The following is a 14,211-nucleotide window of genomic DNA, read 5'->3' on the forward strand; positions in this document are numbered from 1 at the left end:
ACATTTTCTTTTTGCAGAACTTGTAGATCAGCATTTAGGCTATTCGTCGTACGATGAAGTATGTAAGTGGTTAACCGAATCTGTGCTGTAACGAGATAATCTCGTGAATAGCTATTATATCCTACTGTGCCAACCCCGAGATTATGAGATTTGATTAAAAATGATTTAAAAATACTATTTTACATTTTTTGTTAGCATCCGTTAGCTTCCGCCGCTAGCATCCATAGGCCTCTCATTGTAGAAACAGCCTACAGGAAAATCAGTGGTACACGCACAGGGTTATTAGTGTTATTTGTTTGTAGCCTATTAAAATGTTAATAAACAACACTACATCACTTCCGGCACGGGTGGAAATGACTCGTCTTCTATGCTTATTTCGCGGATTTCTCTGACACTAGCGCCACATTCTGGCCTGGAGGGCTGGGAGGGAATGTGTTAAGGGAGTCGACAAGGAGCAGCTTGAAAAGGAGAGAAGGAGAGTGAAGTCAAGTGTGGTAATTTGCAAGACGTACGTGAAGGACAGATGGACAACTCTGTGAATGAATAGCGATGGATTAAAACTCACAAACGGCCAACCTAGACTTCACCCCTTCCCTTCTCCTCTCTGTTTCTCCCTACTTTCTTTCCAATTTATAGCACAAAAAGTGTGGCACTTTGTGTTTGGTAGTTTATTTCTCTACCTGCAACAATGCTTCTTTGCAATAACCTTTATACTCTTGGAAAGCCGGTCTATTTCCCTTTTAGATTAAAAAAGGGAAAGTAGCAGCAATTGTGGCTGTTGTGGAGCAGACACTCACCATAAGAATGGAGTGGAAACATGTGACTAACATCCAGTACCTTCGCATGGTGTTTATCTTCATACCGCTGCAAGAAAAAGTAATCTCTGTGATGCAACGTCCATGTAACGTGCACTCTCTCACTCTCTGACCATTACTTTAATAGTCTTTTCCCTCACCACTCTTTAATGATATAGAAGTATCACACACACGCACGCACGCACGCACGCACGCACGCACAGACACACACGCACGCACGCACGCACGCACGCACGCACACACGCACGCACGCACACACGCACGCACGCATGGTAAACCTGCCTCTAACAAATGAGTTTACCACCGTGGACATAACCTTCACTGGGCTCATTATCATAGATTGCATGGCTTTTCATAACGCTGAGACCCCGGGTGACGCATTTTACAAACGCGATGGACACACACACACACACACACACACACACACACACACACACGCACACACACTGATCTGTAATGAGACCTTATTCCGGACACCCCGACTCTTGCCTGGCCCGTAAATTACATCCGTCACTCAGACCATACATACTTAATCAGCTAATGTTGTTTTATTCCTTATTATTAATTTCCACCGGTTTTTCTGATTTATCTAAAAGCGCTCTGGATCGCACAAATATTCTGTCTCCTTTACAGTTCACTGAGGGAGAGAAAGGCAAAGAGAGAGAGAGAGAGAGAGAGCAAGGGCCCTGTGCTTATTCATGTACTTAGGGGATTGCATCAGTAATGAATTGACTGGCTGTTTAGGCATACATAACATTGCCTACTACTCACCTTAATAATGTAAGCAGGTCGTAACTCCTGCTAACCCAAGGGTACCCAAGGCACATAGAGACATACACATATGTAAATATACCCATGCACAATTGCACATACATATACACACACGCATGCATACGCTCAGCCTATATTAGCCAATGACCTCTGTGTGTGCAAGGTCTTCTCATTGTCGCATTGTTCCTCTATGGGCAATTCATGCATGTTTTATTATTGGGGAGAATCTCACGGTGTGCGCCTGCATGCAAATGTGTGTGTGTGGTTTTGGACATATGGGCATTTCAGCTGACAGCGACGATACGCTAAATATTCAGTTATTGGTTAAAAAATGTTTGCACAATGACGTCATTCAGCTAGACGCTCTCTCCCTAAACGAGGAGCTCTCCCTCCTAGGCTGTGTTGTTTACTGTGTTCTAAAGGAGCTCTCTCTCTCCTAGGCTGTGTTGTTTACTGTGTTCTAAAGGCGTTGACCTGAAAGGAGACTCGTCCATTAAGCAGACATGAAGGGTTCCGATCTGTCTGCGCCGTACATCAAATATTAACCTCTGCACTAATGGACAGGACCTCATCGCTCACTCATGTGTCTTACTGTCTGTCTCTCTCTCTCTCTCTCTGCCCTGTGTGTGTGTGTGTGTGTGTGTGTGTGTGTGTGTGTGTGTGTGTGTGTGTGTGTGTGTGTGTGTGTGTGTGTGTGTGTGTGTGTGTGTGTGTGTGTGTGTGTGTGTGTGTGTGTGTGTGTGTGTGCAAAAGGGGAATTACTGTTAAATGTTAGCATGCCTTCCATGATGCACACACTTGTTTGTATTACCATATTTGTGAGAACATACAAATTACAGGACAGCATCGAAAGTATCCAAAAAATAGCAGATCCCCTAAACCTAACCTCTGAATTCTTCACAAGGTCTAGTTCTCCACACACACACACACACACACACACACACACACACACACACACACACACACACACACACACACACACACACACACACACACACACACACACACACACACACACACACACACACACACACACACACAGGGCTATGTGTTGACCTGTGAGTCATTAGTGTCAGCATTGATTTCCTTTTCCCAGAGTGACCTCTGTCACCACAGCCATAGAGTGCACGCTTGCCCATATTTCACCAGCGCTGCCATGTCTCTCTCTCTGTCTGTCTGCCTCTCTCTCTCTCTCTCTCATGAACACATTAACCCTATAGCATCCAATTTCTGGGGGAAAAGTCAGCTAAAATCTGCGAAAGTCAGCTGATCTATAAGCTCACAATGCGTTGTTTAAGATGGTGGATCTGCTATTTTCCCCTAAGGTACATTCATGTGTAGAGTGAAAACCAGACGGAGCCTTGCATAGAGTCCCGAGGGACTCTGGTCACCTAAGTATTCTATAGAGTTTAAGTGGTTTACTGTGGTTAAGAGCAAAGCCCCCACAAGCTACCCTACTGGCCAAAGCTGGAACTGCAGGACGTTCACGGAGGTGGACGTCATGACGCAAAAGTTGACCTCAAAGTTGAGACCCAGCGCGAGCCAACTATAGCCGACAGTGGTACTTCCAGGCAAACTCCCGGAATCCGGATGCTTCAGTTCAAACGCCACTGAGCAACATCCATTGAAATGAGTAGCTGTGGGCGGGGTTGTCCGCCCTCTAGATATATTATAACTCTATGGTTAAGAGAGGGAAGAGGGAAGTTATTTCAGTCCAAAGACAAGTTATTTTATTGAATCTGAGGAGGAACTCAAAATTAACGGCAAACTTAGAGGAACTTAGAGGAAGTTCTGAGTGAAGTTTTTTCACTCAGATTTAATCCCCAAGCGAAGAAAACGATGCCAAACCCAATTATTGAGCCATTAGCATAATCATATTTCACATTTCATCTTCTCATCTGTTTTTTTCCCCTCCACTATATTTGATCCTGTCGGCTTTGGAGCTAATTTGAATCTGGTGAACTGTGCTGCTGCTGCCCTTGTCTTGGAAATGATCAATTTGAACTATGAAAAATATATGATTGCTCATTATTTGAAGTTTATTATTTGTTTATTTTCTCTCTTTTTTTAGGCTTTGGGGGTCGAGTCTGAGGACACTCATGCTGAAGGACCCAGTCGGACACGGGTCTCACACGCGTAAGTATTTATTGAGTTATGCCAATTAATTCCTACCCACATACATCTGTTACTGCTGTTGTACTTGTATCCTACTGACTCACCTGCCAGTGAGGAGCCCCCACAGACTGCTCCAGACTGCTCTGTTTTTACACATTTTCTTTGTCAAGAAAGAAGGTTTACTGCTTTTCTCGAATGATTTAGAACTTGTATCTAATAACTTCCTGAACACACACACACACACACACACACACACACACACACACACACACACACACACACACACACACGCACACAAACACACACGTATGCAGATTCCCATGCAGGTCTGGTACTGCAGGTATCGGTATCAGCGCTGGCCCCGGGTACTTCCCTTCTCCCTGGGGAGGTCGAGCTCCCCGGGGAGTCACGACAGCACCGCTGTCCCCATAGCAATATGCAAATCTCCATGTGGTCGTCGTTGAGCAGAATCCTTGTATCTCCAAATGTCAACTTTAATTCTTTTTTTTGTAAATTGATACCCTAGTTTCATCATCGCTGTCGCACAAGATTTGTGAAAATAGCCGATCTACAATCTCACGACGGGGTCGCATCGTGATGCGTTGTGATGCTTGTAGATCGTCTGTTTTTTTTAAACAACGATAACAGGAATAGTTTTGGACACGGGCTACAAGGTTTCCACCCGACAGCGTCGATATGATACTTCCCACCATGCAATGCTCCCAGGCTGTGTAAGACTTGTCCTGTCTCAACTTCACTCCTCTTTCTGGAAAGAGGTTTTTCATGATAAGTTTCACACATTTTGACAAAACTGATGAAAGAGTCATTTGCTGAATCTGAAAACGTGTGCGTTCATACATATGTATGGACGTGCTGTATCTATGGACTGATTGCAGATTTCCCCGTCAACGGCCGAGACAGCTGGCCTCAACTGAAAACCCAGACTTATGTAAAACAGGTCCAATATTACCGGAGGATTGGGTGCTTCCCTGATTGAATGTTAATGTTGTCTGGTTATGAAATTCACATTTTCTTTCCTAATTGACAGTAAGAAGTATAACAATGACAGAATCACACTCGTGTGAAGTGCAGCAGCGCCTTTCATATCAAGGATGAGGGACTTGGCTATCCTATGCACAGCTTTGTGTGTGTGTGTGTGTCTGTCTGTATATATATGAGCACGGAATCGATTACTTTGATTGGCTGATGTACGATGATGTTCTCATCATCAACAATCATACAGACAGACATAACACAAAGCTGTGCGTTTTCATCGTGATGATGTACAGACGGTATAGCGTCAAGAGAGCGCCTAGACCAGGCATCTCTTCTGGGCATCATTTCCGGGAGGAAATGATGCTCGCGCGTGGCTTCAACTTGTAGCGTCGGCAAAAAAACTGAAACACTTTGCCGACGCCAGTCGCACCATCAGGCGCTCAAAAGTGCGGGGACAATTTATTATTATTTTTTCATGACGTTCGCTGTTTGTTTTCATGTAGCTCTGTTGCTCCGAATAGTGTAACCAGTGGATGAGTCCTCCGGCTCCTCGGAATTTAATTTACTAACTAATATTTACAATCTAGTCTTTAACCAGCTAGTGCTTACAAAGTAATTTCTATTTAATAAGGGACATTCAAGCCTACATGAAACATTGGATTACATAAACATCACTTAGTAATAAGGAAATCAGAATAAATAATGAACATAATAATTTAATAATAATAATAATAATAATAGACAATTTATTATTGTTGTTGATTATGTTCTTCGTATGTCAGTTGATACTATCAATGATAAGGGTTACCCTAGGAGAAGCTCTCGTCATCCTGCTAAATACCGACACCGACTTCACTGATGACATCGCGCTTATCAGACAATCATTGGAATACGCTCAGGCTCTCCTTCTCTCTTGAGAAAAATAGCCGATCTACAAGCTCATAGCGCGCCACCGAGTGGCGATTTTTGAAAAATCGCGAAAATGCGGCACAAATCTTTGAATATATATATTCTTTCAGAAGACTTTTTTTTTATTTCGACATCAGGCCTAAATGGGTTAAAAACCCGGTTCTAGGCGCTTTCTTGATGCCTCTTGACGCTACTGTATGGATGTACCTAAGGTCCCATACACACAAAGCCGCGACGGTTCAACTTTTGAACATTTCTCGGGATATGTCAGTGTGGGCAAACGTGCCCCCAACCGTAGCAATAAGGTGACATGACGAGCTTGTAAATGTAAACAGTGACTTTTCCATGCTATTACACTACTAATGGTGCATAGTATAGTATATATGTATAGTTTATATGTACAGTGTCATTATATAGATATGTTCTAGCTACGTTCTTAGCTTACGCATGTTTCTTGATCAATGCTTTTTATATATGTGATGTATTCCCATGCTTTTGTTCTTGCTAAATGTAAGTCGCTCTGGAGTAAGAGCGTCTGCTAAATGCCTAAATTGTAAATTGTAATTGTGCAGATTTGCTCGGTTCGTACTTGTGCCATAACAGAAGGACTTTAGAAGGGAGGATTTTATTGTTTGGACTTTCTATCGAACAATCAAGTATCAGCTAATGTGACGGCGCACAGAAGGGTGGATGTGGAACAGCCAAGCACTGGTCATTTAATTAAAGGGGCATTCCACTCATTTTCAACATTTTACTATGTCATTAATATACCTTAGAGCTGTTGTGTGGAAATACAAAACTGGAGATCTGAAAAAAATCATTAATCATGTTAATGATTTTTTTCATACTTACAGTTCTAGGAAACACAGAATGGCGGAACTTTTTTATTATTTCCACACAACAGCTTTAAGGTATATTAATGACATAGTAAAATGTTGAAAATTAGTGGAATGCCCCTTTAAGCCACATAGGCCTACACATTTATATAATCTATGAGGTTTCTATTTTAATTGGGTGTCTAGCTGGTCATGCCATGATTTTATTTATATATCACTATTAGTATAATTATAATCCATCTACAACCCAGTGAGCTTGCAGATCAGCGATTTTCAATGAACAGATTTAACAGTTAAAAAAACACCCAATCTAAAATAAACGTGGGGCATGAAAGATTTCTGCAGATGTTTTCGCTAACCAATTACATGTAGGCCTGTATAGTTCGTTCCTTCCATAAGGTAGGCTACTGCGCTGCGCATCAGTTGTAGCCTTGAAAGTGGGCCATTAGCTGTCAAAATCTTTCCATTCTGTGTGTGAGTGACGTGTGTTCACAATATCCCCGATTTTGCGGAGATAAAGCTCTCTTCCTAATAAAGCTCTCCGATAAAGCTCTCTTCCTTTCCGTTCAATCTTTAGTCGGCAAATGAGTAATTTTACAAACGCAAAGCGTGTGAATTGACATTCACACCGTTCAGCTATGGTTCAGTTTGCCCCACAACACGGCGAGGGGGCGGTCTATGACGAGACGTTGCTGGAACTATAAGCAATAATGTCAAATTTTGAATTACTTTTTTTTTGTATTCAGACAGCCAGCAATGAGTAAAACGCTCCCCCCCAAAACAATGTAGTCTCTGTGACACTGCAGAAATTAAGTAGACAGGCAAATCGACCAATGACAAAGCTTCTAGGAAAATCTTTGAATGCAGATTGCGGCCCCTAGATGTGTCACAGAGACTACATTGTTTTTGGGAGCGTTTTACCCATTGCTGGCTGTCTGAATACAAAAAAGAAAAGAAGAAATAAAAAAGGTAATTACAATTTTGACATATTATTGCTTATAGCCACTTTAATAGAAATGATACCACTGAAACCAATCAGCAACACTATGACATGCTCAAAATAGGGATAGATTATTAATAATAAAATAATAATAATAATATTAATAAGGATTGATTATAGACCATTTCTATAATGGAGTGGAGTCAAACCTGCAGAGTAAAATGCTAAAGGCAGATCCGTATGTGGCGTCACACGGTAGTCGTCACAGTGCTTTAAAGTCCTTGCCTTTCCCCAGCCAAAAGGTCAACGGATCATCAAACACCGTGCCGCTGTCGACAGTGAGGGGATTTACATCACACCTTGAGCGTAGTCTCTAAAATGGCCGCGTGTACAATAACATATTAAAAAAAGAAAGAAAGCAAATTAAGTGACTAAATCAGGTCTGGTGAAATGAAACGGCAGGCAGGTGGAGACTGTGTGTGTGTGTGTGTGTGTGTGTGTGTGTGTGTGTGTGTGTGTGTGTGTGTGTGTGTGTGTGTGTGTGTGTGTGTGTGTGTGTGTGTGTGTGTGTGTGTGTGTGTGTGTGTGTGTGTGTGTGTGTGTGTGTGTGTTCAGTGTGTGTGTGAGACTGTGTGCGTGTGCGTGCGCGCCATGCGTGTGCGTGCGCGCCATGCGCGCGCTTCTTGCCACCAGCGTCAACATTAAACACAGCGGATGGAAAACCACCCTCGAGGGTAACATCACTCTGCCAGGTGTGTGTGTGTGTGTGTGTGTGGGGGGGGCTATACATGAACTCATGGTGAAGCTTAAGTCTTTTATCTACTTTTCCCCATTTCCGCTGGTTTTGTTTATCTACAGATTTATTTATATATTTGAGTTGAAATTGCGTTGAGCTGAGCACGCATGCATGCATGGACGCACGCGCACACACACGCACACACACGCACACACACACACACACACACACACACACACACACACACACACACACACACACACTGATCTATCATTGTATTGATGTGTGTGGGTGTCACTTTTTATTTCCCATCTCCCTCCAATTATTTCATTATTTACCCCCCTTCCTTCTTCATAATCTCCTGCAGAGTTTGTACACTCGACTAAACTCAAGTGTGTATTTTTTATTATTTTTTATTTAATTTTTTTTGTGTCAGGAGTACTCAAATGCTGAAAGTAAGTAACGGGTGTTGTGGGGGAAAAAAAGACCTTGACAGAGTTTTATTTTTTATTATTTGGGGGGGAAGGCACATGAGCTGCGGCAAACTCTGGCAACGCATTTCGGGTGGAAACCTTGTACATCCAAAAAACTTTATTTATTAGTATTTCCCCCCATAACATAGTGAAAATAGCTGATCTACACACTCTCGATCCGTCACATCGCGCGTCATGAGCGTACAGATCGGCTATTTTCACTACGCTCTAGTATGATGTGTAGTGCATGTAATTTCAAATGCCTTTAAGTTATGTTAACTTCATGAACTAAATACAAATACATTGGACATAAAAAAGACAATAACATTTTAATACTAGTCATTAAGCTACTAATAGGCCTATCTCACAGCCCCCTTTCCACGCCCCCTTCCGGTAGATAGTGGTGTCATTTAACATTAGCATTTACACGTTTTTTTCTCTGGAGAATCTAAGTACATTTCCTAATGTAAAAATGTGACAGACCAATATTATTATGAAGCAAACAAGATGGTAAATCAGCTCGAACAGATAGAACAAACCTTACCTTGAGAAAACAAAAGTTGTAGACTAAATTACCTCTGTTAACATGTAGCGTCTATGGAGTGACGTCACGCTATCACCACTAGCCCCGAAAGGGGGCGTATTAAGGTGGCGGGAAAATTCTGTGAGATAGGCCTATTTAGTAGCCTAATTAAAGCGGGTCATGTTTGCATGTTTGGAATTGTAACAGCTGAACTAAATAAAATATCAATAAAAACCTGAGGGCCGCATTAAGTGAAGGCGGGGTCCGCATGTGGCCCCCGGGCCGCCAGTTGCCCATGTATGGTGTGTAGAGCATTAATTCACGAAAAGTTTAGACATGGACATACAAGGTTTCTTGCCTGACGGCGACGAAATTACACAAAGCGCTTGCGAGTGGAAGCGGCGCTGCGTCAGCTACACTTCAACTTTTCACTTCTTCTCGTTAGGAGAAGAGAACAGATGAGTTGAGATGGACCGGGACGAGTCGTAGCCTCATTGCAGTCATCACGTCTCACGTTTTGATTGTTATATTCCACTTCCCCTGTCAGTCTACAGCGTATACGCCGTGTCTCCGTGGTAATGCTGAGGAGGAGCGCAGAATGCTCTTTGATGACGGGAGAGTCAGACACATACGTGTCACTATATTGACTCCCCTTTCCCACTACAAGAACTAAGTGAACCGTTGTCGTGCGCCGAGTATAGTATTTCACTGCAGGTTCTGGATTTGTACCCATGTACGCTACGGCTTAGTTTCAGATAAGGTTCGCAGTCAGAACCTTCTAAATGTTAAAGTATCTGTATAGCGAACTGAACCGTACTGTATGTCGTGTGTTCAGCCAGAGAACTGAACCGTATGTCGTGTGTTCAGCCAGTGAACTGAACCGTATGTCGTGTGTTCAGCCAGTGAACTGAACCGTACTGTATGTCGTGTGTTCAGCCAGTGAACTGAACCGTACTGTATGTCGTGTGTTCAGCCAGTGAACTGAACCGTACTGTATGTCGTGTGTTCAGCCAGTGAACTGAACCGTACTGTATGTCGTGTGTTCAGCCAGTGAACTGAACCGTACTGTATGTCGTGTGTTCAGCCAGTGAACTGAACCGTACTGTATGTCGTGTGTTCAGCCAGTGAACTGAACCGTACTGTATGTCGTGTGTTCAGCCAGTGAACTGAACCGTACTGTATGTCGTGTGTTCAGCCAGTGAACTGAACCGTACTGTATGTCGTGTGTTCAGCCAGTGAACTGAACCGTATGTCGTGTGTTCAGCCAGATAACTGAACCGTATGTCGTGTGTTCAGCCAGATAACTGAACCGTATGTCGGGTGTTCAGCCAGATAACTGAACCGTATGTCGGGTGTTCAGCCAGATAACTGAACCGTATGTCGTGTGTTCAGCCAGATAACTGAACCGTATGTCGGGTGTTCAGCCAGATAACTGAACCGTATGTCGTGTGTTCAGCCAGATAACTGAACCGTATGTCGTGTGTTCAGCCAGATAACTGAACCGTATGTCGGGTGTTCAGCCAGTTAACTGAACCGTATGTCGTGTGTTCAGCCAGTTAACTGAACCGTATGTCGGGTGTTCAGCCAGATAACTGAACCGTATGTCGTGTGTTCAGCCAGATAACTGAACCGTATGTCGTGTGTTCAGCCAGTGAACTGAACCGTGTGTTGTGTGTTCAGCCAGTGAACTGAACCGTATGTCGTGTGTTCAGCCAGTGAACTGAACCGTATGTCGTGTGTTCAGCCAGTGAACTGAACCGTATGTCGTGTGTTCAGCCAGTGAACTGAACCGTATGTCGTGTGTTCAGCCAGCGAACTGAACCGTATGTCGTGTGTTCAGCCAGTGAACTGAACCGTATGTCGTGTGTTCAGCCAGTGAACTGAACCGTATGTCGTGTGTTCAGCCAGTGAACTGAACCGTATGTCGGGTGTTCAGCCAGTGAACTGAACCGTATGTCGGGTGTTCAGCCAGTCAAGTTGGGCTACCGTGATTGACCGTCAGACATTCCACATCGTTTCCACATTCATTCAGCACAACTTTAAGTTAATTCTGTCACCAGTTAAGCGTGTAAAAAGTGAAAAGAGGTGGTGGTTTGGAAGAGACTTCCTCAGTGATCATTCATGAACACAACCTAGTGCTAGAAAGGGCAAAACCTCCCTCATAAACTCCCCATGCACAGTGTGTCGTGGTCGTTACTCGTGATATCCAGGTGTGTTCCTGGATCCAACATTCCTGGATTCCAGGATTCCTGGATCCAACATTGCTGCTGGGGGTGGTGTCACTCACTGCTTCAGTCAGAGCTGACAGCACGAGCGGTGGTGGCGGGCAGGCTCTGGCTTCCAGAACACTGACATTTGTCTGTTCGGGGAGTTGTTTGGGTAGCCGTCCCGAACTCAACTAACGTTGGTTGCTCTGGACTGGTGTATGCAGCTATACTGTACCTTTTCTGTCTCAAAAACACCACACCCTCCCTCTCTCTCTCTCTCTCTCTCTCTCTCTCTCTCTCTCTCTCGCTCTCTCTCTCTCTCTCTGCGGAGGCCAAAGGCTGGGAGTAGGGGGTGGTGGTGTGTCTCTTTTTCTCCATATTGACTCTCTCAGGTTGGACTTCTCTCTTCTCTTATTAAGGCAAGCTAAACTGATCAATACACACTGGCCTGGTGGGCCGTGGACTCTCTCTCTCTCACACACACACGCATCCCTGCACGCGCACGTGCACGCGCGCACACACACACACACACACACACACACACACACACACACACACACACACACACACACACACACGATACATGTCCATGATATTTCTTACTACTTACGTTCTTACAAGCTGGAATAAATTGATTAATGAATAACTTTGAAAATAAAACTTAAACTGTATCAATCTTGAAATGTTGTTCTCATTTCACAGTGCCAAAAACTATACAGGTATTAAAAACAGATTGACCTTCCACTGTAGCGACAAAGCCACACACACACACACACACACACACACACACACACACACACACACACACACACACACACACACACACACACACACACACACACACACACACACACACACACACACACACATATATATATCATGTATGCAAAGCACCTGACGAAGCCAAACGAGTCTCTGGAGTGTGCAGTCCCTTCCTTTCACTGGGGAAGTTCTCTTTGGCCTGCATTTTACACCTTGCCTACCAGCACCTCCCCCACCTGGATGTGCAGAGAGAGAGAGAGAGAGAGAGAGAGATACTTTTTTTAAACAACTTCTTTATTCTTGAAATTGTTTACATTCTTTAAAAAAATCAGTTACAAACTACAATTGGACCTTACCCGATTTCTTTTTAGAGCAATTCATTTACAAAAGTGACTCCCTCATCATTTACAGAAAAAAGCACACCATCATAATCCCAAACACCCTTAAAAACCTCCAATTCATCCATTTTTTGGTTTGACTAAATTTGTTTTAATACTGCTAAACAATCACTCTGTCCTCCATCCATTTTTTCTTTCATACTTAAATAAGTCACCAATTTTGCCTGTCCAAATAGGTAATTTAGTATTAGTATTACTTTCCATACCTATAACCAGAAATATACATTTGTTTCGTAAAAACCTCTCCAAAGGCCGTCAACAATAGAGCCCCCCTACCAGGGCCCAGGAAATGATTCCCCGTCCATTTTCCTCATAGACATTTCAAAAAGTATTTATTTAAAGAACTCTTAAGCCTGCGACGCTCTATGTACTAAGTGACTTAAATATGGATTCCATCTTGCACATAAGAAAGAGAGAGAGAGAGATTTCTTAATACTTTAGATTTTAAAATTAATTATTCATTTAACCATCTGACTTTTTAATTTTTTTGGGGGGTCCTATCTATGGACCCCCCCAAAAAATAAAAAAGTCAGATGGTTAAATGAATAATTAATTTGCATATATCAATAATAATATCTCCCATTCCTCAAGAGAAGTGTCATTAATTCAACAGTAAAGGGCTCAGAGGCCTAGTATCCAGTGAGTCAGGCCTCAACCACTGCTATGCACCAACCACCACAAACACACCCACTGTCTGCACGTCTCCTATCTGCCTGTGCTCTCTGACTTATGGCTATGACAGGACAGCCACCACAAGCAGCCTGGAAGTCAGCCTCGGTATAAAGTGGTCTAGCGGCACAATGTTTGCCTGAGGCAATAAACCAAAACGACAACAACCAAATACTGTTTTAGTATACAGTATAACTAAAAACAAAAGATACTTCAGTAAAAAGGCCTTCTCAGACTGGGAGCCGACTGACACGCCTAGTAATTCATTTTCAATGAGAGACGTTGCATTTATTTTGGAATGTGCAGAGAAGTTGAGGGGGCGATTGCGCAAGCTCGCATTTTCACTGGCGCGGTCCCGTGAAATTGTCGCGGGTGTGCTCGTTTCGTGCGCACGCCCGCGGGCGACTAGACCGGGATTGTGGTGTGCTGTGGTGAATCCCCCTCATGAGCAGACCTGGAGCAGACCTGCAGCCGCTGATCCAGGCGACAACACCTGCGTCACTCGCTCCCTGTCTGAAAGGACATTTAGACTGCATATTAAAGGGGCATTCCACTCATTTTCAACATTTTACTATGTCATTAATGTACCTTAGAGCTATTAAATAATTAAAAAAAGTTCCCCCATTCTGTGTTTCCTAGAACTGGAGGTCTGAAAAAAATCCTTAACATGGTGAAACACATCTTGATGATGTCATCAAGATGTGTTTCACCATGTTAATGATTTTTTCCATAATTACAGTTCTAGGAAACACAACATGGGGGAACTTTTTATTATTTCCACACAACAGCTCTAAGGTACATTAATGACATAGTAAAATGTTGAAAATGGGTGGTTTTCCCCTTTAAGTTCACCCCCCACATTTTTCTATTGATTCCTCACCCCATGGAGCCTTGAATTCATGGGGATTCTTTTGTTTTTGTCGCATTCCTATAAGCTAATAATTTGCTGGCCGGTGGAGACCTCCTACCTCCTCTTGTTATAAGTTGTTATGCATAATTATAAACCTTTGTAATGAGCCTTCTAAGTGCATTATAATGGATTATAAATAAGCAATATAATG

At 43.1% G+C, this 14,211-nt stretch overlaps 1 protein-coding gene across 7 annotated transcripts in view; it reads left to right on the plus strand.

The window, feature by feature from the left end:
* Positions 1–14,211, plus strand: part of LOC306913437 (uncharacterized protein) — a 217,017-nt gene that overhangs the window by 25,278 nt on the left and 177,528 nt on the right. For all 7 annotated transcript variants that reach the window (XM_079490088.1, XM_079490089.1, XM_079490092.1 and 4 more), the window contains one exon: positions 3,658–3,722. In XM_079490088.1, coding sequence (XP_079346214.1) covers positions 3,658–3,722 — 65 coding nt within the window. The remainder of the gene's footprint in view (positions 1–3,657; positions 3,723–14,211) is intronic.

The sequence above is a fragment of the Electrona antarctica genome, assembly GCF_951216825.1.
Source record: "Electrona antarctica genome assembly, chromosome: 20".
NCBI lineage: Eukaryota > Metazoa > Chordata > Actinopteri > Myctophiformes > Myctophidae > Electrona > Electrona antarctica.